The sequence below is a fragment of the Vidua macroura genome, chromosome 2, assembly GCF_024509145.1.
Source record: "Vidua macroura isolate BioBank_ID:100142 chromosome 2, ASM2450914v1, whole genome shotgun sequence".
NCBI lineage: Eukaryota > Metazoa > Chordata > Aves > Passeriformes > Viduidae > Vidua > Vidua macroura.
The window spans coordinates 113,090,288-113,117,177 of record NC_071572.1 but is presented as its reverse complement, the minus strand read 5'-3'; the positions used below and the strand labels follow the sequence as shown (position 1 = coordinate 113,117,177).

General features: G+C 43.6%; 3 protein-coding genes across 7 annotated transcripts in view; 1 reads left to right on the top strand and 2 right to left on the bottom strand.

The window, feature by feature from the left end:
- Positions 1 to 10,963, bottom strand: part of DCAF6 (DDB1 and CUL4 associated factor 6) — a 76,050-nt gene extending 65,087 nt beyond the window's left edge. For 2 of the 4 annotated variants that reach the window (XM_053970744.1, XM_053970745.1), the window contains exon 1: positions 10,832 to 10,962. In XM_053970744.1, coding sequence (XP_053826719.1) covers positions 10,832 to 10,925 — 94 coding nt within the window. In that variant the 5' untranslated portion in view covers positions 10,926 to 10,962. Of the gene's footprint in view, positions 1 to 10,831 lie in introns of all 4 variants that reach the window. The other 2 variants (XM_053970747.1, XM_053970746.1) reach the window with 2 other exon arrangements.
- Positions 10,964 to 11,568: 605 nt separating this feature from the next.
- Positions 11,569 to 18,699, top strand: MPC2 (mitochondrial pyruvate carrier 2). The gene is made up of 5 exons (XM_053970756.1): positions 11,569 to 11,789; positions 15,173 to 15,213; positions 16,691 to 16,775; positions 17,860 to 17,971; positions 18,468 to 18,699. The coding sequence occupies exons 1-5, from the start codon at positions 11,684 to 11,686 to the stop codon at positions 18,505 to 18,507; spliced, it is 384 nt and encodes a 127-aa protein (XP_053826731.1). The 5' UTR covers positions 11,569 to 11,683; the 3' UTR covers positions 18,508 to 18,699.
- A 4,773-nt stretch (positions 18,700 to 23,472) lies between these two features.
- Positions 23,473 to 26,890, bottom strand: part of MPZL1 (myelin protein zero like 1) — a 33,536-nt gene continuing 30,118 nt past the window's right edge. The window contains exon 6 of one of the 2 annotated variants that reach the window (XM_053970752.1): positions 23,473 to 25,218. In XM_053970752.1, the coding sequence (XP_053826727.1) occupies positions 25,117 to 25,218 (102 nt within the window). In that variant the 3' untranslated portion in view covers positions 23,473 to 25,116. The remainder of the gene's footprint in view (positions 25,219 to 26,890) is intronic. The other variant, XM_053970753.1, reaches the window with a different exon arrangement.

Below are 26,890 nucleotides of genomic sequence, written 5' to 3'. Positions count from 1 at the left end.
TGGTTCTGTCAATGTTTAAAAGACTACCTTTCAAGAGACTATGATCAATTATTTCATTATGGTTTAAATTCAAAGCAGATAACTCAAATTATTCTTTGTTCTCAATGATACATCACAAAGCCTGAAAGCATGAACACTAAAAAGAAAACACAAAATATTTTTTATTGTCTACGAAGAGACTTCTTTGCCATTTTAATATGCCAGAGCTTTGCTACTAACCAGCCAGCATCAAACAACTTGGTGCTAATCAAGCCTGTACTCAAATCCTAAGATAGGCTTAAGTAATGAGCTTTAGGTATTAAGAAACACAAAACTTTCAGATATTATAACACCAAGACAGAAACTACAGAAGACAGGACACTACACCCTAAAATATAAATCAGCAAGCCTATAACATCTCATGGTGATTATATTAATACAAATCTGATCTCAAAAAACTCACAAACAACAACAAACAAACAAAAAAAAACCAAACAAAAACAAAAAAAAAAAAAACAAAAACAAAACAAAACAAAACAAAAAAAAAAAACCAAAAAAAACCAAAAAAAAAAAAACCATACCAAAAAACCAAAAAAAAAAGATCTGCTGAAGTTTTGGGTAAAAAAAAATGTAGTTCAGCAATGTTATACATTTTAGGGTAATAAATAAGCATTTTGGAAAATACTTCTCTTTAGGGTTGCTTCTACAGAATCTGCAAAAATAAGTTACTGTAGGCAAGAGCACAGATAAGATGTGTTTGGTTAGTACCAATGGCTGTAATTAACTTTAAAACATCTTTTGGATACTGGAAGTATCAACTCCCAAATAGAAGCCTCTACTGGGCTCCATAACTGGTAAAGTTACAAGCATCTGGGCTTTAAACCAATGTCTTTAATTTCTGTTTGAAAGAATGGTTTTTACCGTGGTTTATACCAGAAAGATTACATAAAATTCAGCTGCATTAAGATAAAGTGTTTAAGGTGTTCTCAGTGACAAAAAATGTGGGCTAACGTACAAGTACCTTGCTCAGAGAAGGCACTTTATCTGTGCTGTACTGACTGGTGCTAAGTGGATTTCATTCACAAGTACACCACATTCTGACAGATATCCTTACACCTCCCCTTACACTGCCCATACTTAAGTCTTCTGTATTGTACTTGCACAGACTGCAAGTGAAGTTTTGCGATGGGAGGAAAAATATTTTCAGCAATTTTGATATTTATTCAATCCTTTAAAGTAGCCTGATGATCAAATACAAACTACTCCTTAAGACAAAAGGCACTTGAAATTTTTCTATTATGCCACAAATATTTCTAATTTCTATAGAGCATAGGACAAAATTCATGTGACAAAACTAAGAGAAGCTCTATCTATGTAGAAGATAACACATACCACCTTACTCCTTTCAACAGAAAACTATCTGGCATAGCTTAAGTGATTAACTGGATGTAGGATTAACTACATCCAAAAGCCTTTGCTGTTATCTCCACCAGCACTAAAATAAGACTCCCAAAGAAACACCTCGAAATTCTAAAACAGATACCAACACAAAAACAATAGTTACCAGATCAAGAAAAATACACTTGTGCCTTGCTTTCCTCTACAAAGAAAAGTCAAAGGAAGCTTCTGTTAACTGAAGGCAAAAAGAAATATTATGCAGATTGCTGCAAGTTGGAGTAAGCAGCATTACTGTAGGTTTCAATATGTCTTTGGAAATATTTCTGCTTTCCTTTCTGCTTCCCAGAATACTGCTTTCCTTTGACTTTGAAAAGTCTTCATCTGAAACTGCTATGTGGGCAACAATGTTGAATATTTTCTTATAAAAAATGACATCAACACAATAACCCAGAGAATCCTTAACAACACTTGGGGAAATACGCATCAGGAACTCTGCTTTATGTTCTCAGGTACTACTGACCACTGTGACACCCAAGGCTCACTAGGAGCTCCACCTCCCAGCAAGAAAAGATGGTGTCTAGGAAGCTGAAATGCAGTGTTGCTCCACCCCAGAGCAGAAGTTAAAATTGCTCATAGCAGAACCAGGGTCTCTCACCTCCAAGCACTCAGGCAAAATGAACACTGGAGCATGCAGAACAGCCAGGAGAAGGAAAGAAAAAGTGGAATCTGCTTTTAAGAGAGCATTCCTAGAGGAATGTCCTCTTTCCTGCTAGGAGGTGTGTGTCCCCACTGTCACCAGTCCTGCCATCACCTTCCAGTGCCTGCCAGGGGCTGCTGCATCTCCCACTCTGCCAGCAGGACTAACCCCAGCAATTCCAGACAAAGGCTCCGGACAAAATCAAAGCCTACTATTTAAAGTTATTTAAGCTAACTCAATACTCATCTTTAAACAGATTAAGAAGAGATTATACAGAAGCTTACCAGTATATCTATAGCCACGTCTTCTAGCAAAAAACACCCCAGGGCCTGCCTTTCCCACAAGTGAAATTGAGAACTTGGACTTGAATTAAGGCATTAAACATTCTGCACACTTGCCTAATTTGACATACCATTAAATCCTGGGTAGTGTAGGAATTGTATACTGCTGGGTTTGTTTGGGGGGACTCGGGAAATGATATATAGATACCATAACAGATATGGGTCATAACCCCATAAGATTACAAATGTAAACACCAGGAAACTGCCCAGGATTAAAGACAGATTACATCAAAAATTGAGCTCAAGTAGAAAGCTGAATCTTGATGGTAGATGACTGTTAACAGTGTACTGACAAAATTATCACTGGGTATTTAAAAACAAATGGGGAAAAAAAACCCTTACTTTTAAAAACTACATTGCCTGATGCATTTAACTATAGGTATATTCATCTTGGGTAACGAAAACAACCTGTTTAACTCTAAAGACTCTTTTTTTACTGAAGAGAATTCTCAGGACATAACAGTGTTTTTAAAATAAAACCAAATCAAAAAGGAACCAGATTTTTTCCTAATTTCCTAGAAAGGTAAATACCAGGAACACACTACAATAACTGTAACAAAGCGATGCAACTTAAATACAGAGGTGGGTTGGGTTTAACAGTTTAATTTTAACAATTTTTTATTTTGGTTAAGTTTCAATAGTTCAAAAAGATTCTGATGATTCAGAATCTGATGGCTCAAACACTGATGGTTCAGAACACAGATCACAGGGAAGAGAAGGGACAGGTTCTCATCTTCCCCATGGTATCTGTTAGAGAGCAGTCAGCATTAATGACACATTCAATCTTCCCGGAGGAAAGCCTACAAATCCTTGAAGAACAAGATGAGGAAAATAAGAGGTTATTAAAATTCACTGATGTGACTCAGATTCCATCTCACGATATTCGCATTCAATATTTAATGATTCAACACACACTAGAGCACTTGGGACACATCTGAGTCAGCAGCTCACTAAGCTCCAAAGACACAAAAAAGCACTCAAACAGTGAAAAATCCAGCTTTGTTCGAAGGCTGGCATAGTTTGTGTCTGAACTGATCCTTTTCCTTAGTGCCAGGGCAGGACTGGTCTCAAGTGTCAACAGGTTCTTGATACATGATCAGTTATATCCCACTAGACTATTCTGGGGACACTCAAGGATAGAAGATCAGGAATCACATGCAAAGTCACAAGAACTCACAGAGTTGCAGTGCAACATCTTGGAAGTGACTGAACACAGGCAGGTTTAATGGTCTGCCCTAATGCAGTTAATGGAAGCAATCCAACTGGAAGAAAGCTACGGGGGGAAAAAAGATAAAGGAAAGAGATCTAAAGGATCTCTCACATCACTGCCTCATCCTGAAATACAAATCCAGTACATGCTGTACACGACTTGTTTTTGCAGCGAGAGACAGCTTTCATGTAGCCAAAGCTCATTATTAGAAGATCAAGGTACAACTTAACTACGAAGCTGTCTGAAATACTCAGCATCAAGGCACAGGCAGTTATTTACAAAGCAAACACATTTCCTGTACAAAGGCAGTCTTTAAAAGCACACAATGTAAATGCAATGAAATATTGCGATAAAAAATGAAAATATATTACAAGTGCACACAAATGTCTGCAGAACAACACTGAGCCACCAAAGGATAAAAGCAAATACATTTGCATCCTAAGACTGAGTATATTTCAAATATTATAATACCTGCAAAGCCTTGGGACTACAACCCACTTACACACACTCCTACTTCCTGGCAGCCATTAACACACATGATTAATGTTCTGTTAATCACAGATATTACACATAAGGTTAATCCCTTAAAATCAAAAAGTACGTCTGTATAGTTCTGTCCATTTGAAAAAATTATGACAAATCTGCAGACAACTGGAAAGGCCTCCTGAATTTCTGAAGGACAGAAAATCAACCATCAATTTTAATTCATGTGTCAAAATACAATAGCAGCAAAACAGTTGGTGGTTTAGAAAATTAAAACATCAAAACTCAGTAAGTTCATTGGTAAGTTGTGATCTAGGCAGTAGTATAAACATTTTTCAAAAAAGAAAAAACAAAACCCAAAAAACAGCTTTCTGCAAGGTAATCCAATCAAAGAACATAATAACATGATCCATAAGGGTCTACAGTTTTACACAAACTGGTGTTTGTACATAAAAAATCAGAAGCTGTGCTACTACGAATCCCCAGCATCCTAAAAACAGCCACTGGAAATAATTCTCTTATTTCAGGACAGAGTGACAGAAGGCACCAAGTAATCCCAAACCCTGCATGTAATTTTTCCTTTTTCTTTTTTTAAGAAAACACACAAAAATGACCAACATGTTCTCACTGAATAGAAGCAAAATGGGACAACATTGTGGAGAAAGAACAAACCATAACAATTAAACCACAAAGCACACAGCAAGATGTAGCTGAAAAAAGGTCAATGATATCAACCACATGCAAAGATCTCTAAGATAACAGCAAAACAAGCTATCGAATTTACCTAGATTAATGCTACATGGCTGTACCACTTGCAGGTCCAAGTGGCTCCTGTCCTCCACTCCCACAGCTTAGTCAGTCTATGCTTGAAATAAGCCCAAAGATAACAGAAGGCTGATTAGACTGAAATTAAAACTAAGCATTCAGCACTCAGGCCACAGAAATACTCATCTAACCTTAATCCTTCCTCCCAGCTCACATCTCTTTCTGGTTTTCTGATATGTATCAAATGATTACCAGCCCGTATTTTTTTTATTTGTTGTTTTGTCCAGATGATTCTGTTACACTGTGCTTTTATTATCCTTTACTGACATTAAAGGCTTTAAAATGGGTGTCTTTATCATTTGAGCTGATTTACTTTGAAGTAGGGGAAAAAAATCATTAATCCTGTATGCTAGGATCACCCCTCATATCTTTTCCTACAAGCTGTTTTAGACATACATATAGTGCCTTTCTGCTATTTGGTACCAATTTAAATGAGATAGTATCAGGGAATTCACACTCTCTTTATTAAACTCCTCCAAATTCAATTTGTTATCAACAGGTCTCTATGCCACATTGTTCTTTCAATAGCCCATCTGTAATTTTTTAAGGACTGTAGTCACTAAGCCTTGATTTTATTAACAAGGCGAAAAACTCCAAAGATATCCAGTTTAAGACAATACCTGATCACTGTTCTCTCTTGTGAATTTTTCCATTAAAAAGTTACATCCCTTTTCTGCAATGCTCTTAGGCATCTTAAGATTTTTTACACAACCAGTGAAGATCCAATGACTACACCAAATTTCCTGCCTTCATAAGGCTTCCTGCCTCCTTCCAATATTAGACTGAGCATGTAAAAACTGTTCCACAGATGTGTTTTCCTCCAACTCATTCATTACACAATGAACTTCAATTCTGCCTCTGCCTATTTCTGTTATTCAGAAAACGTTTCTAATTAAAAAAAAAAAAAAAATCTGGGGAGTTCACTTACATCTTTCTAAACACTTCAGTTAGTCGAGTTAGTTTCACAAAGTATTTGACATGTGATAGATTATATCACTACAGAACTGTGCTCTCACAATCAGACCATCAAGTACATTTATAATGATTCTTTTTCAAGCAGCAAGTTAATCTGTTCGACTTGAAGAAAAAAATAACATAAAACACCTCTACCAGATCTGGAGTTTAGCTGTGACAGATGAGTGTTTTTAACGCATAGTGAAAAAGAAAATTAATTCCAGAGGTTTAGGACATGAAATATAACAGTGTACCAGAAAACACAGTAACATCAAAAGTATAATGCAAAGAATTTCAGAAGAAAGGCTGGTTAAGTACTCTGCCCATCTCCAAGTTTGCAAGAGCACCAGCTACACAGCTGATCATGTTAAAACTGTCTGACCCTTCTTGCTCTGCATTATTTTCAAAGATCAAGATACCACATGTAGAAACATAGCTGGAGCAAAAACTGGGGAAAATAATGCCTTTATTTTTGGTTGTTCTCCCCAGCATTCAAGTTTCCATTCTGCTGGGTTTGGCTGGCTTGTTTGTCCAAGGCTAGCAAAAGAGAGAATGAAAGTTTACAGTATTTTAAGGAAGTATTTTAATTTCACTCTTGCACTCTGGGCAATGTATTTTAGGAAGTACCAAATGTTCAACAGCAACACCCAATTCTATCTTCATTCAACCAGCCACTACTAGTTTTATAAAGTGATATGAATGGAAGGCAGTCAATATCAAAACTAATCAGTTATAATAGCTATTTTTGCCTGTTTTTCAACCCTACTTATGAGCAGGGCAATCAACTAACTTCAAAACTGTAATTAGCTCTGGGTTACTGTGGTTCATCCCTATAAAGAGGGAACCATTGAAACCTAAGTAATTCAGTAAGTTCTCCCTACACACAAATATTCACAGATCTCTTTTTAGTAAGAACTGCTGAAGCTTTACAAAATTCGATCACAATGAACCTAACTACTGTTTCCTTACAGTGAGTTTTTTTACAGACTTCAGACTTTCCCCAAATCTTAAAAACCAGGATGATAAAAACTTAGTAAGATACAAAACAATCTTTAAAGGAGGAGGAGTGAAAGCTCATGGGAAAGCACCACAATGCTATCTCTAAGATATATGCTAAGCTTAAAACAAAAAGAACGAACGAAGACTTTAGAAAACAGTATCTGCATAAAAATATCAGAGACTGGGGAGAGCTGATTATTTTGATATTTGCTTCCACTGTATCAAGCACCACAGCTTCCAACAACCACTCTGAGCTAAAATGCAGCATCAGTTCCTCTCCTTTTAAACTGAGAGACTTTCTCTGGCTAACCTGCTATGTCAGACAGCAAAAATAAAATAAACCAATCAAACAAAAACCCCAAAACAAATAAAAATGAAAAGGAAAAGTCTTCATTCTTCCTGCTGTCTAAACAGAGCCATTCTCGGCAGCAGGACCCTTCACAGAAAAGCTAATAAACCCATCACATTAAATACTTCAGAGGAATTATGGATCACTCTTTCAAGAAACCCATGCTGCCATTTCTCTAGCCAAATCATTATATGCTGTATTTAATGCACACAGAGGCCTTTATTGTGCTGGCACAGAGCACTTACCTGCCACCAGAACAGGTTCGTTCACTGGTGGCTGAAACATTGTCACAATGATAATAAAGTGCAAGATGTGGAGATTCCTGTGAAAATATCCTGAGTAATTACACTTGCCAGCTTCAGGGCAGAATTTAACTTGGATACTACAGTTTGCACCAATGTTTTTCAGGGTAAAAGCACCACGATGTGCTACTGAAAGTGGTCTGAAATTCAGGTTCCATCTGTGATCCAGCAGCAGGGCTCCTCCCACCAGCACCAGGCTAAGAGGACTGAATTAAACTGAACTAAAGAAAAGAGAGTTACTGACAGCTTCCCCCGGGCCTGCCTTCCTCTGGAGACCTCAAATACAAGAATTGTCTGAAATTGAGACTAATTAGCCTACAAATGCTGAAGGAAATGTAGCTAACAAATACATTGCTGAGACCCACATCTTCCCTCTCTCATCACAGCAGGAGCTCTCACCAAAGGGTAACATCTGAAGGACACATCCCACGGATGCACCTACGGCCCCATCTTCATGAGCTGTTTCTCTGGAACTCTGTCCAGAACTGACTGGGCTTCAAAGCAATTATTTAGAGATCTTGCAAAATCAGACAGAGTTTTTCAAGGCCATAAATTCCAGGGGTGAGCTATCTGCATGGAAAGGTACATTACACAGATCCTTCCGGGAGCAGCTGTTTTCAGAAGCTGAGAGAGGCTATTTATAGAGTGCCACTTGATTGCCAGTTCACATGAAACTAAAACACTGAGTAAATAGGAAACAGCAATTAGTTCTTAGATGTCTTGCTTCAAAACATGGTCACTGTCGATATTTCTGATTTTTTACACTGCAGCACAACACAACCATCCCAGTGAAGGGCTCATTAAGTACCATCCACACAGACACATCTTCCTCCCAGTTGCATTGTTAGTCGTGGACTTGCTGTAATGCTTTTCCTTTGATTTGGTGGCTGAAAAAGTGCAGCAAGCAAATAAGAGACATATAAATTACTTCATTTTGTACCCAAATCCGTAACTGTTTAGACAAATTTCCAAAAAGAAATTGCCCAAACAAAAAAGAAATCCCAAAAAATTGCACATGGACAATGCCTCGTGTCTCCCACTACTCCTAAGTTACAATGAAATTCCTGCCCTCCATTTGATCTGTCTGCCAGACTGTTGAAACACTACTGAAAAAAAGAAATTGTAAATAGGAAGCAGCCTTACTTCCCATGCAGATCAGACCAGCAGTGACCAACAAGCAGTGGCACCCAGCTGACCAGTGGGCCAGCAAACAAAGCTCCTACGCAGAGCTGCTGAAGTCTGAAAGAGAAAAGACCCACACCTACACTGCTCTGCACACGAAAAGGCACAACAAGAGGCCTCTTCTCTGGGAAATCTGCACTTGAACAACCACACCTGACTAGCAGTCAAGTCAGTGGGTTTATTAAGGCCATAAACGCCGTTTGGGGTAAAAGTGCAGTGGTTCCACAAGACAAGCACACCCTGTACCAACCCCCTGGTGAAAAGCAGGAGTCAGTAAGGACTGAGCAAGTCTTGCCACCATCAATGCACATCTCAACATCAATTCCGTGGGAAGGCTCTCCCAGGTCCTATTTTTTCAAGGCTCTCAAGCAACTGAACTTGTTTAGGCGAAAGGAAGAACAGTAAATATGAGACGTTAAGCAAGTTTTGTTTTTAACTAAAGTTATGTGCATTTTATTGGAGCAGCATCCAGAAAAGACATCTTGGTAAGTCTGGGAAGATGATTTCTACTGTTCAAATCTTACTACTTCAACTCTCAGAGACACAACCACGTAAAAGCAGAAGAAAAAAACCAAAAAAGGTCTTCTTCCAAAAAAAAAAACCACTTCTTCAGAATCTGCATGCTACAGTCCTAATGTTAACATTGAGCTTTTCTGCTCCAACTGGAGCAGACAAAAAGGAAAAAAAAAATCCAGTCAGAAGGATTGATCACTAAAAGTTAGAACAATCCTCAGCTAAGGCTTAGCCAAGCACAGCTTAAGACTAACCAAAATCAAAAGCAGTTAGATCGTTAGTTCTTAATATTATTTTTTAATTTTAGGACTCAGCATTTCTTTCCAAGGGACTTGTGCACTGCACACACACCCACCCCTCTCTGTAATCGGTAGAAAACTACCAGAAATAACCTTGATTTCCTCGATTAACCTTTTGTGGATTACTGAGCGCTCAGGGACTACAGACAGAAAACTCCTGAGTTAGGCTCAGTAACGTGATATCCCACCTTAAATTCCACCAGGAAAAAAACCAAACGACAGACCATTACCACCGAGCACAGCCGGGAAAGCCTGGGAGGCACAGATCGACACTCGTTTTACAACGCTGTAAATCAAGCTCCATCTCGAGTACTCGAGGCTTTCACTCCCCAGGCAGGAATTGTTTTGCCACACGAGCCCGCACAAAAGAACGCGTTCCCGACCCACCGAGCCCTCTACCCCGGAGAGACACCCCCCAAACCCCCAGTGCCACTACGATGGATCGCCACACGTGAATGAACACCGGTGTTTAAAAAATATTTTTGGGCAACCTTTTTCCACAGAACCTGCGCCATGACAAAAAAATATCCACAGCTCCTTCACGCCACGGAAACCTCCCCCGCGGCCTCGGGGAGGAAAAGTGGCGCTGGCTTTAACTTGGAAAGTGAAAACACCGGGCTCGGCCGTGGGGGCGAGGGCAGCCCGGGGCTGGGGCGCCGGCGGGGACCCCGCGGTGGCCGCGGAGCACTCGGGGACACAAAGGGCGGGCGGATCGGCCCGCACCGAGCGCGTTCCAGCTTCTCCCAGAGCCCCGGCTCGGCTTCTCCCAGAGCCCCGGCAGCACCTCGAGGGCGCCGGGACAGCGGCCGCGCCATCATCCCGGAGGCGTTCGTTTACGCGCTTTGTTCCCAGCCTCCGGCAGCTCAGCGCCGGTAAACGCGGACCCTGCCCGGCCCCGGGCACGGAACGCCGACAGCGGAGCTGTTTTGAGCCGCCGCCCAACTTCCCGGCTGGATCTCCGCGTGCAACAGTTCCTTCGGGAAACAAGGGCGGCGGGCGAGCGGAGCCGCGCACCGAGGGACCGGGGGGTCCTGGCGGGCCCGGGGCCACCCCGGCAGCGCGGAGGGATGGGGCCGGGGTGTCCCGGACCACCCCTGAGGCCGCGGAGGGTGGATTTGGAGAAGGTGTCGCCGCCCCACACGGGGCACGGGAAACTTGGGAGCTGCGGGACAGCGCGGCCGAGCGGGGGAGCGGCGGCGCCTGGAAGAGGCTCCGGGCCCCCCCCCCGCTCGCTCCGTGGGGCGCCGAGGACGGCCGGAGCTCGCCCGCACCGCCCGCCCCGCAGAGCGCCGGTCCTTACCGAGGTAGTGCCTGCGCAGCAATCCGGGCTCCTCCAGCCCCAGGGTCCGCTTCCGCACGTCCCAGAGCAGGTGCGGGCAGCGCCCGCGGGACATGGCCCCGCGCGGGCGGGAAGGGCGCGCGCACCGGGGGGGGGACGCGCCGGGACCGGCCGGGCGCGCGCGATCACCATGGGAACCGCCGAGCGGGCCCCGCGCGCGCGCCCCGCGCCCGCCTCGCGCCGAGGCACCGACCGCGAGCCAGAGGCGCGGCGGGTCCCGGGCCACGCCCACCGCGCGCGCGGGGGGGTGCCACGCCCACCCCGGCCGCGGGGGGAGGCCACGCCCACCGTGGGGGTGGGGGCACGGGGACCCGAGACTAATGGGCGTCTCGCGCGAGCCCGTGACGTCGCCCCGCCCCGACTGAGGGGAGGGCGCGTCGTGGGCGTGGGGAGTGACGCCAGCGCGCTCGGCTCCGCCGGGAACAAACCCGCCCTGTCCAGTGAAGCGGTTTGAAGCCGCAAAGCGGCCATCTTGGCTTTGGGCGCATTACTCGCGGCGCGGGGTTCCCCCGCGGCGGCCATCTTGAGGGGAGAGCGAAGCGGCGGCCGCCATCTCTGAGCCGGGCGCCCGTGCCCTTCCCGAGGGCGGCGGGCGCGCCAGCTCTCCCCAGGTGCCCGGGCCAGCGCGCTCAGCCAATAGCACCGCGCGTAGCTCTCCGCCCCGCCCCGCCCCCTGCGGCGGTGACCAATCAGAGCGCGGCTGCCGGTGGGCAGGCCCGGGGGCGGGGCCTGGGCGGAGGACGGACGGACGGACGGACGGGACGCGGCCCCCGCTCAGTCCCCGCTCGCCCCTCGCTCGCCCCGTGCCTCGCCATGGCGGCCGGCGTCGCGGGGCTCCGCGCCTCCTACCACCGCATGCTCGACCGCATCGAGCTCATGCTGCCGCCGCGGTTCCGGCCCTTCTACAACCACCCGGCGGGTAATGGGCGCGGGTCACCTTGGCCCCCGGTTGGACCCGCGGGGGATGCGTTCCGTACGGGTGGGGGGCGGGATCGGGGCCGCAGTAACGCGCTTAGGGCGCTTCTGGCACGGGAAAGAGGCCCTGGAGCGGAATCCTGCTCCGTAACGGGGGTTGGTTGTGTTCGTGAAGGGGGGAGTAGGATGATCGGGCACGGCACGGGTGGTTCCGGGATGGATGCGCTGCTGTCACTGTCGCGGTACCGCGGGCTGGATCCGGCCTGAGCTGCCAGAGCCTGGCCCAGGGGATGTCGTGGGTCTAAAGGGGCCTGGAGGCCTCGGCAACCGCTTCTTTCAAGAGGATGTGCTGGAAAAATCACAGAATCGTGGAATGGTTTGGGATGGAAGGGATATTAAAGATCGTCCAGTTCCACCCGCTGCTAGGGGCAGGGACACCTTCCACCAGAGCAGGCTACTCAGAGCCCCATCCAGCCTGGCCTCGGGCACTTCCAGGGACGGGGAGAGCGCTGCCAGGGTTTCTGATCTTGAAATGTGCCCTGGTCAAGTCAGGCAGCCTTTGGGTTTATTTCCTTTTTGCTGAATCCCACACTCTTCTACCAAAGGCAGCTCCTGCCCTTGGTGAATTCGCTGGAGGACTCCTGTGGGTAAAGAACGAGCTCCCCTCACCTGACCTGCAGTTTACCCCTCCGTGGGCAAGCGTGGGGGGTTGTGTTATTAGGGAGAAACCTCCTGTAAAATGATCTCATTCAGCGCCATCTACGTGGTGTTTGTCATGTAAACAAATTGCGTCGGTTGTTAAAACGAGCGCCCGATAAAATCCTGGCATTCCATAGGCTCTGTCCCCACTGTTTCCTGTCCGTGGCACAGGCATCCTTGACTCTTCACCTACCCGGAATATGCACTGTGAAAATGGACTTTGGTTTGCAGTCACTTGTTCTACCCTCTTACAATGGCCCTCTCTTGGAAGGAAAATCATTGCTCTAAAGAAATCACAAAGTGCAGTTCTCAAAATGTTTGATTTGTACCGAATTCACTAGACCAATATATTAAACATTAACATATTGTTTTTATATATAAAGAGACAGTATGTCCAACACCGAGAGACACATTCCACTGGTGTGAAATGTGGCAGCTTCCAGAAGCTCTTAGTGGATGCAAGGCACAGCAAGTACTGGGAACATCCATGTTCCTTCTTCAGCAGAGCTGTAGTGGGAATTGGAGAAGGTTTTGGAGGTTCTCTTGCAGTGCTTTTCACTTCACAAAACTGCCTGTGGGCCACTCTTGGTCATCACCATAATGTTGTCATTAATAAATCCATTTTTAGGGATTCTGTGTATATATATATGTTATATACACACGCACACATCTACCTGTCATAATCCATACTGATGGTACAAGTGAGAAAAGTCACAGCACAAGCAAGTATAGAAACTGAACCCCTGCAACTTCTATTTTAGCCTTGAAGGTGTGTCTGCAGGAAAGTTATGCAATAGATGTCACTCTGCAGGGAAAAAAAAAGTGGGTTAAAAATGAAAGACTTTCTTTTATCTCCAGTGACATGTAAATCTCTAGTCTAATTCAGGAATATAAGCGTCATTGTCATGAAATTATAAATCACTTGAGAGGCGTGAAGCACTTTCTGGCATAAAGAAAGCTTCCAGCTAAATAATTGGTGCCTGTTAAAAACTGTTAAAAACTGTTAAAAACTGTTTCTTTGGCTGGCATTGCTGGAGGACAGTGGAGGGCCTGGCACACCAACTCCCCAGGCGGCCATGGGAAAGCAAGGGCTGAGCTTGTGCTCCCTCCCCTTTGGCCTCTCTGGTTCACTTTGCCTGACTAAACTCATGTTTTCAGCACAAAGATTTCTTATATTTAATAGAAGTCATAAATTCTATAAACTGCTCACACACGTGGTATCTAAATTAGCCTCTGGTGTCTCCCTGCTCTCATGTGCTGCTGTCATATTCATCCTTGAAAAATTCTGGATGTCAGGAGCTGGGAAGAACTCATCCAGGCTGGGTGCCTGCTGGAGTGCTCCAAGGAGAGGTGTTTGACAGTCTTACCTAATTACAAACTTGGCTTGGTACCTTCCCTGTCTCCAGTTGTTTCTTAGTTCTGCAGTCAGCAGTTTGAAACGGTCGAGTTTTCTATTATTAATAAAAATTAATGTCAGTCTTCTTGAAAACTCTACTAGCTGTTTAGGGAATGTCAGTTTAATAATTTATACTCATCCCACATCCTCTAGTACTTCAAATCTGAATTTGTGTTTTAGAATAAGATAAATGTTAGCAATTAAAGCTACTCTGTAAGACTGATTTATTTATAACAAGCTGTATTTGGAGCCTGATACTGACACACCAAGGAAGTGCCTAAGAGAACAGCAGCTGAAGTTTGTATCTTTAAAGGATGAGCATTAAGCTGCTGTTATCTAATAGTCAACAATATTAGACAAAAGGTACTGTGCTTGTAGTGATTAAATGCAGTTTGAAACTTGATCACAAGCAGGGTGGGTTAAAAAGGACTTTATGCAAGGCTGCCGAGCCAGTTTTTGTTTCCCAAGTCATAGTTTTAAACTTGAGGGTGGTTAAAACTGGAAGTACAAGTAGTCAGTGCAAGGTCTTTTTAAGGCTGAATTATTAGTGAAGAAGTTGCTCTCATAAAAAGCAGGCAACCAAAGTCCTGCTGGTTACTCCTATATAATATATTACGGTGAAAACTTGGCCTCATTTTGCATGTTATCAGTGTGCTGAGAAGTGACCTAAACGTTAATTTCTGACTGTTTCACAGGGGGTTGGTACTTTGGATTGTGGTCTCTCATTTAAGACTTGAAGTCCCAGATTAATTATTTCTGGCATAGTTGTCGGCGTGGCTTTACAGGACTTTGTTTTAACCAACCAGTTGCTGTTTTAGCACTGCTGAAAATTATACGTATTCGTAAGAGAGTTGTTATTTCCCCAGGCCCCATGCCATTGGATTTTTCTCCCTTCCTTCTTGAGATTTCCTCCTCTTCCCCCATAATCCTCCTTTGCCTACTGGTAGATTTTTGGGGTGTTTTCCCTATTCCTAGGGCTTTTCCTAAGTCTTTCAATTAAAAATGCATTTTGCCTGCTCCGGTGTCCTCATTTGCTTTAACATGGACATACAAATCCTATCCAGCTGTTGCAGAAATGTGTGGAGTGATTACACAACTGAAGGTTGATGCACTGAGTTGATGAATTCTGAGTATTAGGTGCTAGAACTTGTACAGCAGTAGAAACTGCTAATATAAACTATTCATTATTAAAAAAAAAAGAAAACAACTAAAATAAAACAAACTTACTGTGGATATTAAAACAGCCACACCTTACCATACAATTTAACTTCTTTTCTCCCATCCTCCCTCAGGTCCCAAAACAGTGTTTTTCTGGGCACCTGTTATGAAATGGGTAAGTACAAGATGCCAGCTGGTGTCTGGGTGTCAAGCCCAGGGCAATCTGCAGCAACACACTGAGCAAGCAAGAGATTCCCAGCAGATACTTGAGCCTGCAGAAAGATTAGAGGCTCTAATTCTTAATATATGGGGAGGAACAAAATTAGCCTTAATAACAGCACAAAATGAAGGGGATACAGCATAGGGAAAATGCTTTGTGGAAGAATTGTGCTTTTCACTGGGTTTCACCAAGGCTTTCTCTTGTGAAACACCACCTGTTGCTCAAGTTAGGCATGATGCAAAACTCATAAAGCATGTGTCTCTTCTGAGTTCGAGGAATTTGAGAAGTATCTTATATGGATAAGTATCTTATAAGGAAGCCAATTCCTAAGCCTCATGCTGAAGCATGTCAGAGTGCAAGGTGGTCTTGACCTAAAAGACAAAGCTGCCATTGTGGCTGTCAGTGGTGCTCTGCCTCCTGTGAGGTTCTGCTTCCCACTGGCTACAGCCCTGGGCTGTGTTTGTGCCCAGGTGATGCAAATGCCACCTCCTAAATCATTGTGCTCCTCCGAGGTGTTGCACTGATACAGATAAAACAAGAGATCTCCAAACCTACGAGGGTTTGGATGTAACCTGCTTTTACCATTGCCAGCTGCTTTGTAACTTTGCCATTGTGAACCCCAACGTTTTACAGGCCACAGGAAACACTGTGCTCTAAGCTATAGCTTGGTTTCTTTGTCAGTTTCTGGACTGACAGGAACCATGGTTAACCTTCTCCCTGGAAACACCCTCCTGAGCCTGAGCACACAGGCAGCTCTTCTGTGCCCAAGAAGTTCTGGATGAAAGTGCTAGGACTGTCTTACTTAGGAGTTTTGTTTGGGTTTTTTTGTGAACTGGTGTAACAGGAACATCAAAATGTATTTCCAGTAGAGGGCAATAACACAACAAACAAAGCAAGCAGAGTGTTTGCTGCTAATGTCAAGTAGATCAGCCAAGCTATTCCTCAGTTTGGTTGCAAGTTTTCTACTATTACTGAAATTATATTAAAAAAAACACTTTTCCCCCTCAGACAAAGCTGAGTGAAGACTATATGGGATGAAGTTTACCAGCAGTATCTTAGCCTGACCCATAGGAAGAAGGCCCTTATTTAGATAAGCCTCTACTTGTTGCATGAAAACAAGGGTGGATTTTTTTTCAGCTGCTTTCTTAAGCAGCTGTGTTCAAATTAACTTTGTTCTTGAATTAATACAAAACTGCCAGTGCCTGGGATTTTATTGCCACCCAGTTGTAGCTGCTGTAACTGTGTTCTTTTTCCTACCACAAGGGACTGGAAATGGATAGTGTTCCCCAGAGTCTAATTGCTCATAGAATGCATCCCATCTCCTCCATAATGCAGTAGGACAAGCACTGAGCTGTGAAGCAGCTTGCCCTTGTAAAGCTCTTGATCTGTTACAGGAGTCCCAGACTGGTGCTCACTGAATTTCTCTTTGCAGGGCTTGGTGTGTGCTGGACTGGCTGACATGGCCAGACCAGCAGAAAAGCTCAGCACAGCACAGTCTGCAGTACTCATGGCCACAGGTAAAGCCACACTTACTCCGTGTTTTCACACAGAATCCTCCATCAGTACTGACCCACTTCTACAGAAAGCCATAATTTTAACAGGCTAGCTGTCACTATTGCTGTTGGATGCTGATTCTAGGACAGACCTCTACTTGTTATTAAATCAGTTAGCATTCTGTAATTATGTAACAGTTTTCTACATCTGCCTTAATTTGGAATTGGTTCAGCACAAGTTGCTACAAGTTAGGCATGAGTGTCATCCCTTAAGTTACCATGGTATCATTCATTGCAGTAAGTGACCTCTTTTCCTTCAGATCAAGTAATTTTGAACTCAGTCCAGGATACAGTGACTTTTTTTAGAACAGACTTTAAGGGATTTAAGAATGGTAGGGTAATTACACTAACATAACTGGAAAGAATTTCCAAGTGTTACAAGAAATTTGAAGCGGTGGCACATGGACTACTGCACTCCTGTCTGCCAAGAATTCTCACACTGGCAGAAACAATATTCTGTAATCCTAGAATCATTTAGGTTGGAAAAGACTTTTAAGATCATAGAGTCCAACCATTAACCCAGCACTTCCAAGTCCACCACTAAAATGTGTCTCTAAGTGACACAACTACACTTCTTATAAACACATTCAGTGATGGTTCTGCACCACTTCCCTGGGCAGCTTTTTCCAATGCTTTTCCTGTCTGAAAGGGTTCTCCAGACTTTATTTTGATATCTGATGCAGTCCTGTGCATTTTCCATAAGTTTTGCATAATCTCCAGTGTAGTGCAGCAAGCTGGATATGCAGCAAAATACCACTACACTGCAATGTTGCTGGAGAATTAAGGTCTAGGCTGCTGTAGACTACAGAGGATCTTTGATATTCAGACTATGAGTGACCTTACTGTAGCTACTTTAGAAAAATGCAGTACATACCTGTAGGTGTCCCACTGGCACTTTTCACTGAGAAGAAGGTAGTTATAAGCAAAGCAGTTGTCTAACATGAAGTTGTGAGATTTGTTTACTTCAACTGGCCCATGAATCTGCCTCCAAAATATCTGAATATTTAATTTGAAATATCTTGACACTTTCCATTTTTTTTTTCAACAGGCCTTATTTGGTCAAGGTACTCTCTGGTGATTATCCCTAAAAACTGGAGTCTGTTTGCTGTGAACTTCTTTGTTGGCTGTGCTGGTGGTTCCCAGCTTTTCCGAATATGGAGGTATGCATTAATAAGGGTACAAGTACAGCTAAGCATTAACCAGGAATTTATAAATGCTGCCAGCCTCTCTGTCAGTGCAAGAGGCAAGAGGAACTGAACCATTCATGAAACATTACAGAATGTTTTTGCTACGTTGTTAGTTTTACAGTTAAGTCGAGTGAAGCTGTAAATATTTTCAGTCCAGCTAGAGCAGCGTTGAATCGTGTCAGTTCCAGCTGGATCAAAGGGCTTTTAAGCAGAACAGCATTTTTCAAAAAATTGTTTCTTGAAGGAAACTCTGGGAGTTTTCTGGCTTCAGTACTGGCCAGGAATGTAGCAACCTTAGCTACTTTGGAACTTCCTACAAGAATTAAGATATCCTATCCCAAGTTTCCACCCTCAAGTCCATTGTAATTTTAAACCTCCTCTGGTGAGCAGATTGCTAGGAAAACACTGTTACTGTAACTGGTGTTCTATTCTATTCTTAGCCTGTGCTCTTTCTTTTTTATTCCTATAGGTATAATCAGGAGCTAAAAGCACAAAAGCAGGTGCAATAAAGAGATGCTTAACCCAACAGGTCAAATCCAGCAACGCACAAACCCATCCCCATGGGACCTAGCTTCACTAATTTTAATGTTTTTTTTCTCTGAGAAAATAAAAGAGAAAAATAAAGGAGATCAAATGTTTTCTAAGTGCAAATAACCAAGTATCTCCACACATTTAAATAAAGGGCAACCTTTTAAAACGAAGGCGGAATTGTCTTGTATTGTCTCTTTAAAGAAACTGGCTGGATTTTGCCTAAAAAGAGTTGTTGAGCTTCACCTTATCTGATTCCACTGAACAGTGCTGGGAGTGATAAAGTACTGGTGACAACCAGAGCCTGAGACTGAAGTGATCTTTCCTGTCACAATCAGAAAACCACCTGGGTGGGGGTTTGGCATATTTCAGTAATCAACAGTAGCATTTGCATTTCATTTCCTGATGCTCTTCCTTCCCCCATAGCATGAGGATATTTGTTCCAGCTTCAGCTGTGTGTGTCTTCATTTGTTCCCCAACCACCACTGTCCTGAAAAAAAAGACAGCAAACAAATGTGCCACTGGTGTTTTAGCTTCCTTCACAACTCCAGGCAGAAGAGGGGGGTGTTGAAGCACCAGACTTAGACTCAGGAATTCACATGCAGGGGAAAAGATAACTGAGGCAAGGTAGGTTCTGATGAGTCTGTCAGCTCTCCTTTTTCAAAGGCTGTCCCACCATGAAGTCAGTTCTCTGTTCTGCCATAGTTCCACTTGCGTGGCTTGGTCCTCGTGGCTTGGTCCTTGGTCCCGGGGTTTCAAGTGGAGAGTTCTCCAGCTGTGTTGGTCACCAAGTGGACACAGTGACTGAAGAAGAACACTGCTAGGAAGAGAGGTGGTGTATTCCAGTCCCCCTCCCTTCCCAGTCCCCAACCAGGTAAGACTCATCCAGCAAACCAGTAATGGGAAAAAAAAAGTGTATTAAAATATTCACAAGATTACAATAGAAAACATTAAAGTCCATTCAAGAAAAAATATCCAAGATAACTGTTTCCAGATGAGTCTGTAAAAGCAAAAGCACTAACAGCTGGTACACTGGCTCTTCATGTAATCAGGCCATGCAATGCATATCTAGCTCCCTCACACAGATTATACACCTGTCTTACAGGTGTTTGTTGTCTTGCACACCTCCAGGACAGAGGTTTATAAAAGAAAAGTACCCAGTCTATGTTTTCAATTACATTTACCACATAAGAACAGTTGGCATTGCAGGGAGACAGAAAACATTGCACAGCACACTGATCTCCAAAGGCATTGAACTTACATTTTAGAGTGCAAAAATACCTGTAAATGAAAGGGCTTATTAGCTTTAGGGCAGTGAAGAGAAGGGAAAGAGAAACCTAAAGAAGAGAATAATTGCTGAGCCTTGTTAATATGATTTTGTAGTTTCCCATATAAAAATGTTACACTGCAGAGGTGTGGCCATAGCCCAGAAATCCCACTCACCTTCTCTCTTGTAGTTTTATTGAGGAAATATTTCCATCACCTATGATACAATAAGAACTTTTTGTATTTGAGGTCCTTGGCAGATACACTAATAATGTAGAATTCCAAGACAAGATTCCAATACAGAGTGAAGGTGTTCTGGTCACAAATCAAAAACTCCATACCTGACCTCAGTGAATCCACTCTAAGGCAATGCAGCTTTTAAGTTGCATGCACACCTTTACTGCAGTTACAAGACAGATGGTTACCTAGACAGTTCTCACAGGTTGAAAAACCTAATTACAGCTCTTCTAGTCATAAACTGAAGTACCACTAAAGCTTTGAGAGAAAACAAAACCCTACAGGTCTCCAGTTATAAATGACATATCAGGAAATGAGTTGCAGGGACATACCTGCCCCCTGTAAAGGCTCTTAATATTTTGTGAACATGGTGAGCATCTTCCTCACAAAACTGCTGAAGTCAAAAGGGGTCACAGACACCTGATGGACTGAGTACAGCTACCAATTTATTTAGCTTGATACATTATTTGTAATTCTCTTGAAATTCATTTATGGTAATCAAAAATAAGGAAGATTTCAGATTGATCCCAGTTTTGTTTGCATGATGAATAAGAGAGAATTTATTACAAGTCTTTCATCACACAGGCCCTCTCAGGTCCACTATCCAGGAGCAATGACCCTCCGAACTGTTTTAGTCACTGGCTACTGCCTCAAGAGAGGTGCCTGCTCCTCCTCTGGGCTGCTGCAAGCCTGGCATGCAGCGCTTGTTTTGAAAATAGATGATCCTAAAAAGATCTGGCAGCAGTGCTACAACAGGACAAGGACAACACCCTTCATGTTCCTCAAAGTCCAAGCTGTTATTTTCTTCCAGCAAGGAACAGCATCAGAGAATTAAGAGAACAGTAGCTGCAGAGCAAACAGATTTAAACTTCTGGTCACCAGAACATCAGGATATGATGACCTTGTCTGACTTAAATCTCTGCTTGCTCTACACATCAAGGAAGATAAGTCCTCTGTCTCCTGAGACTTTACTAAGTAAGCCAACTCAGTATCAGTCCCTTTCATCAGCACAGGTTAACATATCAAACCATCTCAGATAACCTGAGGAACAGAAAGTTCACAAGTGTTGTCTCACAATGCCTGAAGTTCTTTTGACTTCAGCATGATTACTTAATAATTATATTGCTCACTTTTCCATGACCAAAAAAAAAAAAAAAAACCACAAAAAAAAAAAAACCCACAAACAAACAAAAAAACACAAAAAAAACCCCCTAAAAATTCAACAGCCTTGGCACTGGAGTGGGATTCAGACAGATTTCTGCCATTCCTAGGGGAAGACTTTTGTTTCTTTCTAAGAAGATATTTATTGTTTTTAAAAAATACTTCCACGTTCATTCTGCCTTCATAAAGAGGACCCAAGAAGCCTTGCAGGGAGCCTCCTCAGTCTAGGCAATATGAACATACCTGTAGCTAGACAAAAGCCATGCAAGGAGATGTCTCCTTAAGTCAGTTAAAATCAGCCAAATCAGTGTGTCTCCTAAAGTTAGCACCAGATCAGTCCTAAAGTTAGCACCAGATTCATGTGCTTCCTGAAGTTAGCACCACATCAGAATTGTGCTCAGATTCTCCAGTACATTCCAGCAGGAAAAGAAGCAAACATTAGTAGCAGACTTCAGAGGCAAGGCCAGCCCCATCTTTTCATAGCAGCAAGTTTCTGATGCCACATTCATCACAATTCTCCCTCTTACTCAAAAATGTTGGGGGAGAAAGATGGTGATGTGTAGGGATGAACATAGGCAGATCAAAATCAAGTTTCTCCATCAACCACATCCAAAGCATTAGTGCTTTATTAAGTGTAAAATAAATGTTGGGAAGTAACAGCCTGATAGATAAGGAAAGCAGCAGCAGGATTCCTCCTGATCTTAATCATAATTTATACTGGGTTGGAAGGGACCCATCAGGATCATCAAGTCCAGTTCTTGGCCCTGGGCAGGACACCCCAGGAGTGACACCACGTGCCTGAGAGAAGTGTCCAAACACTTCTTGAACTCTGTCAGGCCTGGTGCTGTGACCGCTTCCCTGGGGAGCCTGTTCAGTGCCCAACCACCCTCTGGGCAAAAAACATTTTCCTGACATCCCACCTAAACCTCCCCTGATTCATCTTCATGCCATTCCCTTGGGTCACAGAGTGAAGAGAGTGGTGCCTGCCCCTCTGCTTCCCCTTCATGAGGGTGTTGAAGACCACAGTGAGGTCTCCTCTCAGTCTCCTCCAGGCTGAACAAACCAAGTGACCTCAGCCATTTGTCAGAAGGCTTCCCCTCCAGTCCCTTCACCATCCTCGTGGCCTCCTTTGGACACTCTCCAACAGCTTCATGTCTTTTTTATATTGTGGCACCCAAAGCTGTCCCCAGGACTGGAGGTGAGGCCGCCCCAGCCCCGAGCAGAGCGGGACAATCCCCTCCCTTGCCTGGCTGGCCATGCTGGGCCTGGTGCCCCCAGGACAGGGATGTCCCTCCTGGCTGCCAGGTGCAGAGTTCACAGCATTTGAGAAGATCCTATAGAACCACAGAATCACAGACTGGACTGGGTTGGGAAGGACCTTAAAGATCATCCAGTTCCAACCCCCCCCGCCATGGGCAAGGACAGCTTCCATCAGACCAGGTTGCTCAGAGCCGCATCCAACCTGGCCTTGAACACTTCCAGGGATGGGGCATCCACAGCTTCTCTGGGCAACCTGTGCCAGTGCCTCACCATCTTCTAAGTGAAGAATTTCCTGACTGAGGACTGCAGTGGATCTTATCAACAGATGGAAGCTTGAGTGGACAAACTACCCCTGAGTGTTTCTGGGTGAGTAGGTCCTGCTCCATCAGCTTCCAGCACTGCCTACAAGCACCATGGCCTTTCATGTGGAGTCTTGCTAAAAAAAACCTGCTTAATCCATGAAGTAGAAGTAGAAGAACACATTTAAAGGTGAAGAAGAAATTTGTCCATTTTTCATCTTGTATGTGTTATTGCCAAAAAATAAAATGCTAAAATATTTACAGAGCTGTTAGTTAGCCACAGCTCCGTGTCTCAGGTCCCTACAAGACTTGGCAAATACCTGAAAACTGATGCTTTGAAACTGAAACATGCCCTTTTTTTGATACCAGCCAAGTCTGAGAAGAAGAATTACACAAATTCAGATATTGCAGGATTAGCAACTGACATATGGCAGAATAAATTAATCCATGGTTTCCTTCTGAGCCCCAGTTTTAAGAAGCTGGTTCTGGCTTTGAGGACAATGTCCTAGGATCTACCCAGTGCATGCATACAAAAATAAAGCTGTTGATTTCTAATAAAGGCAGCTCTTGTCAGGAAACCAGTGAAGTCTGATCCTGATGAAAGACTATAGTGTTGGCATACCTAACTTTGTTGGGGACAAAACTCCCACTGTACACAAAATAGTTATTTAAAATTGCACTGTCATAATTAAAGGATTATCTAATGTGGTTGTGAAAGGGTCTGCAACTATTTTTCATGTGAGTCAAAGAGTCAAATGTGGGCTTGAGTTTGTTTGGAACAGGTTGCCTAGAGATGCTGTAGAGGTCCCACCTGAACTGGGCACAGTGCTGGGCAGCCTCCTCTGGCTGACCCTGCTGGAGGAAGACTGGATGATCCCCAGAGTTGATCCCTCCAACCTCAACCATTCTGGGACTGATTCTGTGAAACAGACAGAACTAGGAAATGGGTAAGAATCAGAGAAAAAGAGTTACCACAGAACAAACTAAAAATTATTTGCTGCCAAAAAAAAAAAACCAACCCAAAACAAAACCACCACATTGGGATGTACAAAACAGAAATCCTTCTTCTATATGCCACCTTGAGAAGATCTCTGCTGGAAGGCCACTTTTAGTTTTGAGCACCAGATTTCAGGATACAGTGGGTCAGCAAAATAAATCCTCATCAGCAGAGATCCTTAACAATCTAGGAGGAGTTTAACCTAGAAACAAGAGGCTGGAGAATTGTATTCAAGCACTAGACTTGCAGAGATGAAGGCAATAAACTGCCCATCCGCATCCTCTGTACAAATATTAGTCACACACACAAAAAAAAAAAAACCAAAAAAAAACCACACATCAAAAAATACAAAGTGCCCTAGATTTCCTCCAGAAGTTGTTCAGCCTCCACTACAGGCTTTTGAGAACATATAAAGCACCTCCAAGGAGGTGGCATAATGGAGCCATGGGAGAGAGGTATGGGAGTACTACAGCTTCCAGATCCCCTGGAGCCCTATTTAATGCTTGCATGAAATGACAGAGCTTTGAGGAAGAAATATTTCACTGGAAGGTTCAACAGAGTCTGAGGTAACCACCTACAGCTACAGTTTCCTATGCCTTTAACTCACTATATCCTTTGTTTTCACAGGTAAACTACCATTTCACAAAATTCATTAGATCAACACTATCCCTGCCCCTTAAAGGACTAAGCTTGAATAGCTGGGCTCATCGAGAAGTAAACAGTTTTGTGACCCACGTTACACAGGTCAGGTAGGCCTAAAGGTTTCCTTCACTCACACTGCTAAGACATACATTTCTGATAGCTAGAAGTCACAATTTGGCTTACAAGACCATCTGAGAGGTTGGTTGAGTTTACATGAGAAGGCAGCCTGTACTGAGAATCTGACCAAGGAAAGATAAATACCCTGTATACATAAAGAATTCTGAATATAAAGAAAATGTCTTCTTCATAGTCACCTCCTCAACAAAAGAAATTAGGCCCTATAAGCAAAGAAAAAAGAATCTCCAGGTCAATCTAGAATCTTCAGGCATCTTCCAGTTTCTCCATTAATAATCAAGATAAAAATATTTTTAAATTGTGATGCGAGTTTTCACTTTCTCTCTCGTCACACAAGATACAAAAAAAAAAAAAAAAAAGAATATTGGCAATTTATAAGCAAAATTCTTACCGCATTTCAACATGCAACATTGGTCTCACTTCTGTACGATTAAATAGACTATTTACACACAATACATATATATCTCTCCCTCTGTATGCACATGCATTGGTCCTAGCCTAGGCATCAAAGGCCACATGTGAGTTCTCTGGGTCAAATCTTGCTCAAGCAATTCCAGTCTGAATGTGTGTTGTCCTTTGGATAGCTGAGGATCTCAGTTCTTCCGAATGTCGGCGTAGACCACAGACTCTGACTTGTTGATCTTGTCGCTGTGCTGTCCCCCGGAGTGATCTAACTGCGCGTAAATGACTGGGCCCTGGGGACACAAGGAACAGGCACAGTCAGGCTTTTTCAGAACTGCCCCTCGCTTCCATGGGGGCTGCAGCAAGATGAAAGCTAAAGCAAGACCACAGAGCTTTTATGACTGCGAACGGCACTTGAAGCAGGTGGAATGAACCCTCAGCTGCACGTGAGCTCCAGTCTGCCACCTTTCTCCTCTCAGGAGCATGCCAAACAGCACCCTTGCCTCCCTCCAAAACTGCCTGCTGTCACACAAAGCAACATCTAGGATCCCTTGCTCTGAAAAGCAGCAATTCTTGTGTGCTATGTAGCAAAGACACCTGGCTTAGTCAGATGCGTGCCAGATTTAATATTGTTCAAGAGGAACCCTACTAGAGGTTTACCAGTCCACAGCAGAGTGTACTTCCCAAACTGCTACTCAGGTCCTGCAAATCCCACCATGGCTGTGCCACTTGGATAACAAAGCTGACTCAAGTCACTGCCCAAGCCAGAGATGGGGCTGAGACTTACACAGCAGTGAGACAGAAGTGCTAAAATGGTGCAGCAATACAGAATTCTTACCTGACCTCCAAGCCAGCCCAGGCAGCAGCAGCTCACAGACACCTTGGGCAGGCACGGCCTCACACCTTCGTGACATTTGCTGGGGTGCAGGGGAAGACATTACAGCCTTGTCTTCCAGCTGAACGTGTGAACACTCCCTAAAACACCACATCCTCTAAAACATAGCCCAGGGAAAGCCAACTGCAGCTAGTGAGGACAGGACTGCAGCCTCCACAGAGCAGAGGTCCAGCAAGACAGGCGGGACCTTGATGGCAAGAGAGCTGCAGCTCCCATGCTGAACCCCCCAAGTGAGACAAGCACAGGGCTGCCACCACACCCCCCATGCAAGAGGCAAAGGAACTGTGCTATCTCAGGATGTCTGGTGGGGGGGGAATAAAAAATAGCTTTTTGTTTGTTTGTGGCTTTTTCAGCAGCTTTTCCTTTAAAACTTTTCATCTATTTAACTGGTCTGGTGTCCCTGACATCCCAGGAAGAGGTAGCCTTCACTGGCACTTCTCTACCCCCTTTTTGCCAGTACTTTTGGAATGCTGACAAATTAGGAAACATTTGTATAGACCTGACACAGAAATTTTTCCATCTATTTTCCAAAGCAATTATGAGCCAGAGATGAAAACAGACCTTCTGTACAGAAAATTAAGCCCTTGAAGGACCACAGATACCTTCCTGCACAACTGTTTTTCCCCCAGCACAGTGGCACAGCTCACACCTGATAAATACCTTGTTCTCTTTGAGAAGTGATTTAAATCCACATTTTATTCCTTCTGGGTAAAGTATTTCCAAAGTAATAAAGAATAGAGGAAGAAGATGGACTGAAGGGTGAAAACCTGCAAGTAAGTTTAAAACCCTGAATATAAACAACACACTGAGAAACTGGGGAAAAAAAGGACACTGATGTCCTAGAAAACTCTGGATTTCAAATCTCATTATAGCCACTTCTAAAAAAAAAAAAAAAAAAATCTCTTCTATTTGCTTTCATGTTGTTCTGGTCTCCAACACTGTATTGAGATTTCTAATTCCAATCAGATCACAGTGTCTATATAAACTTCAAGGCGAAGTAACCCTAAAGTTTAATTGCAAGCAATTTTGGAAATCTCATCTGCCTGAGGCCAGAGGTCAGGATATGATAA

Coding starts and splice junctions, on each gene's coding strand:
- MPC2 (XM_053970756.1), top strand. CDS start 11,684: ATGGCGGCCGGCGTCGCGGGGCTCCGCGCCTCCTACCACCGCATGCTC. Junction 16,776..17,859: donor TGCAGTACTCATGGCCACAG/GTAAAGCCACAC, acceptor TTTTTTCAACAG/GCCTTATTTGGTCAAGGTAC. Junction 17,972..18,467: donor CAGCTTTTCCGAATATGGAG/GTATGCATTAAT, acceptor TTATTCCTATAG/GTATAATCAGGAGCTAAAAG.